Source organism: Echinococcus granulosus (assembly GCF_000524195.1).
Source record: "Echinococcus granulosus chromosome Unknown EG_S00031, whole genome shotgun sequence".
Taxonomy (NCBI): domain Eukaryota; kingdom Metazoa; phylum Platyhelminthes; class Cestoda; order Cyclophyllidea; family Taeniidae; genus Echinococcus; species Echinococcus granulosus.
Genome location: NW_020170411.1, coordinates 335,922 through 339,103, shown reverse-complemented (window position 1 = coordinate 339,103; position 3,182 = coordinate 335,922). Strand labels below are relative to the sequence as shown.

The following is a 3,182-nucleotide window of genomic DNA, read 5'->3' as shown; positions in this document are numbered from 1 at the left end:
AGACATTAATCTTATTCTAATCAATCGGGTTAGCTCAATTTGTGCAGCTATTAGTTATAAAAAAATAATTGAAATAATACAAATACTGGTAAAGGGACACGGTGAGACGCCTCAGTAATAAAGCAGATATCTTCTTGTATGAGAGTGCTGGGATCGACTTATCATTTATTTATTTAGATTTGACTAGCAGCTCCCTCTGTTCATACACCTTAGACTCATGTGCCGTCAATCACAGTAGATAAATTGGCTTTCACTACCAAAGAGTCATAATGGCCTATTTTCCCCTAACAATATAATGAAATCAGACGTGTGAGTCCAGCGTCGAGGCATCCGGAGTTCATTAAAGCAGGAATCCTAGCCTAGGCAAACAGCTAAAAAGTCCCGTTGCTTTTATACCATCCTTGAAAATAATCAAAACGGGAAACCATAAATGAAAACAAAAATATGTTTGTCGCTGATTGACTATGCAAGACAGAGGTGTTTATGCACCTTCGGTCTGATAAGAATTCTTTACGAAATGCATATCTATCACAATGAAGTGCGGCCGATTTTCTGACTTGTATGAGTAAATGCTGATAAGCAGGAGTACGTGGAATTCCATTATTTGCGGTGCTGGTATTTATTCACACTTAACGGAATCCATGCTTCTCATTAGAGCACGAAAAACTATTAAGCATGAACAACAATTTTGCATCAGTAACTGTAAATTTTGTCTTCAAACTAATGCAAAAAATTGGCGGGAATTGGTTAATACTGAATTACATTTACTTGACGTTGTTATTGTTTCCAGATCACCATGATCGAGCCTCCTCCCCCACCCTACTTTCCGTTTTAATGCCTGATTCAACTTGGCGTTAAACCTATTCATCCTGATGACTTATCAAGCTGATAGATACAAATATCGTTGGAGAAAAAAAAAAATTCGTAGTTTGCAAAAATTTCAATGCTATCTGACTATTAGCGCATAAAATCGGGTCACTCCTCTGCCACAGCGGCTGCTATTAGCACGTGCATCCGGGTGAAATTGAATTCTCTTGACAGGGGCAAATTGCTGATTAATGGACCCTTCTTGGGTCCCGACGGCAGGGAAGTGTCTCACATCTCCATGTATGAGGAAAATCACTTGTGAAATAAATTGAGGCAATTCATTATGGGCCAAGTGCCTCCTCTCTAGCTACCATCAGGGAGTGATTATTTACGTTGAGCTGGTGTGCTCATGGCTCTCCTCAACTGAGCAAACAAAACTTATTGTTGCTAGTCGCTTTCCAGGGGATGAAAATGGATTTTGTTTAGTACTTTAGAACCAAGGTGAGGAAAATCTACTTGTTTTGGATAATATCAGTTGCACACAATGACTTGTTTTAATGTCACAATTTACATTTACAAAGTTGAGTTTCATTTTGTCACAAATTGCTGCAGGTCAGTGTCTTCGTAGGCTCGCAAGATGCACTGCTTGGCTGAACTTTAAAAATGGTGATTATTTTACGCTACAAAGGGTAAATTCGGCGATCACCCCAATTACAATCCAGAATTGGTAAGAGCTTTTGTTACCTATGGAACGGGAAGTCCAGAAACTTTTTTCTGGGCTTGAATTAAGGTAAAAGAAATGGTTAATTTTGTTTCAGAAAATTAGTTTCAAATAGCACCGTGCTTTCCATCAAAAAATGTTTCGTGCACAAATTAAAACTCCTTCTTTAAAAATTATTTGTTGTTCAACAAGCTTTGAGTGACTTTCGATTTCTCATGAAGCATAAATGGTTTTTCTCCTACATATTTGAGGAAATCTTGCATGATATCACCATTATAATTATAATAAAATTAAAATCCAAACTTATCAGTGCTTTGTGTTTCATTTTGCAACTTTCGTAGGGTTTTACCTATTTTTCTACAGGAACTTTAGAGGCAGCAGGGTTTAAAGTTACTAAGTCAAGGCTTACCTTTGGTTAGAACAGCAGTTTTAAATTCAAGTCAAAGTGGTCTTCTTATTACCATTAGCTCACTTGTCAAAGTTGCATAAATAACATTAGTTTGGTTGGATTGCCCTTTTATTAATTTGTTTTTGCTCGACATCCAAGAGTTTTCGACAATTAAAAGCTTTTCGTGTAAGCCCTTATCTTTTCCTGCTGCAAAACTGTGGAAGGATACAAGAACTATTGACAAGTACCGGCTTTTTAAAATGAAAGTCATGATTGTGAAATCCGTGCTCACTTCTATCCTCAGTACAATCGTCCTCAGTGAGTAAAACGAAGCCATAATCGTCCGTTTGTCCCGTGTGTTCCGTTACGTTAGGAAGGGATTCATGATAGGAATTCCAGAGGTGTGGTATTCGTTCAATGTGGTTTTGTAGAATGCGATCGGGATCGGGCATTACTTCCCCGTTATTGAAGGCCGCTTTCGGAAGATATTTTTGGAGTCGCCAACGTAGTCGTCGAAGCGCCAGCCAGGACTAGTATCAGAGAGGAAATAATGACATGTAGAGACGAATAAACAGGAAAATTGTAGGTGTACTAGCTAAAAAAATGCATGGGATATTTTGACATCCGGGATTGTGTGCAGAACAACTAAGGAAATATTTGGCAGATTGAGTCAGTTTTAACATTACACTGACCGATAATTGTGTCGAGACCTTCTCTGTGGGTCAACTGAGACCTGTTAAATACATTGAACGCTTTTCGTTTTCGTTTTCTCGTTTTCAGTCCTTCAAAATTCCGTGTGTGTTTGAGTTCAGTTGACCATAACCTTTTCAAATGTTTTATTTCACAATCACATAATTTATGAAAACCGATTCCTGTAAAGAAAGTACTTAACTTTCTGTTTCTTGTACTGAGGATCGTCCTTCATGGTGACGTCTTCGATCATGAAAAGTGGACTACTTAATTCCATATTTGAACGTGGGATCCAAATCTACTAATAACCGAAGGCATCTGCAGCTAATGTGGCTGTGGTGTCAAACATATTTACTCTTTCAAAATTTTGATTCCTGAAAGAAACTGCATTAACTAATTTTGAAGCAGTCTTTATTTTATCCCCACTATTCACAATATGTTTGCTGACAAAAAAATCCTTGGATTGTACTAAATCTTAAATCGAACCGTTTAGTTAAGCATGCATATAATTAATAAAAATAACGAAAAAAGTAAGGTCTAAGAGGCATTTGGCAATTTACACACATTTAAAGTCAT

General features: G+C 37.4%; 1 protein-coding gene across 1 annotated transcript; it reads right to left on the bottom strand. All coding sequences in view use genetic code 11, as the record gives it.

The window, feature by feature from the left end:
• Positions 1 to 2,561: 2,561 nt before the first annotated feature.
• On the bottom strand, positions 2,562 to 3,182 carry EGR_04750 (hypothetical protein; the record flags this gene model as incomplete). Its single annotated transcript, XM_024493999.1, has 3 exons — positions 2,562 to 2,788; positions 2,916 to 3,074; positions 3,167 to 3,182. 3 exons carry the CDS (start codon positions 3,180 to 3,182, stop codon positions 2,562 to 2,564), a joined length of 402 nt encoding a protein of 133 aa, XP_024351564.1.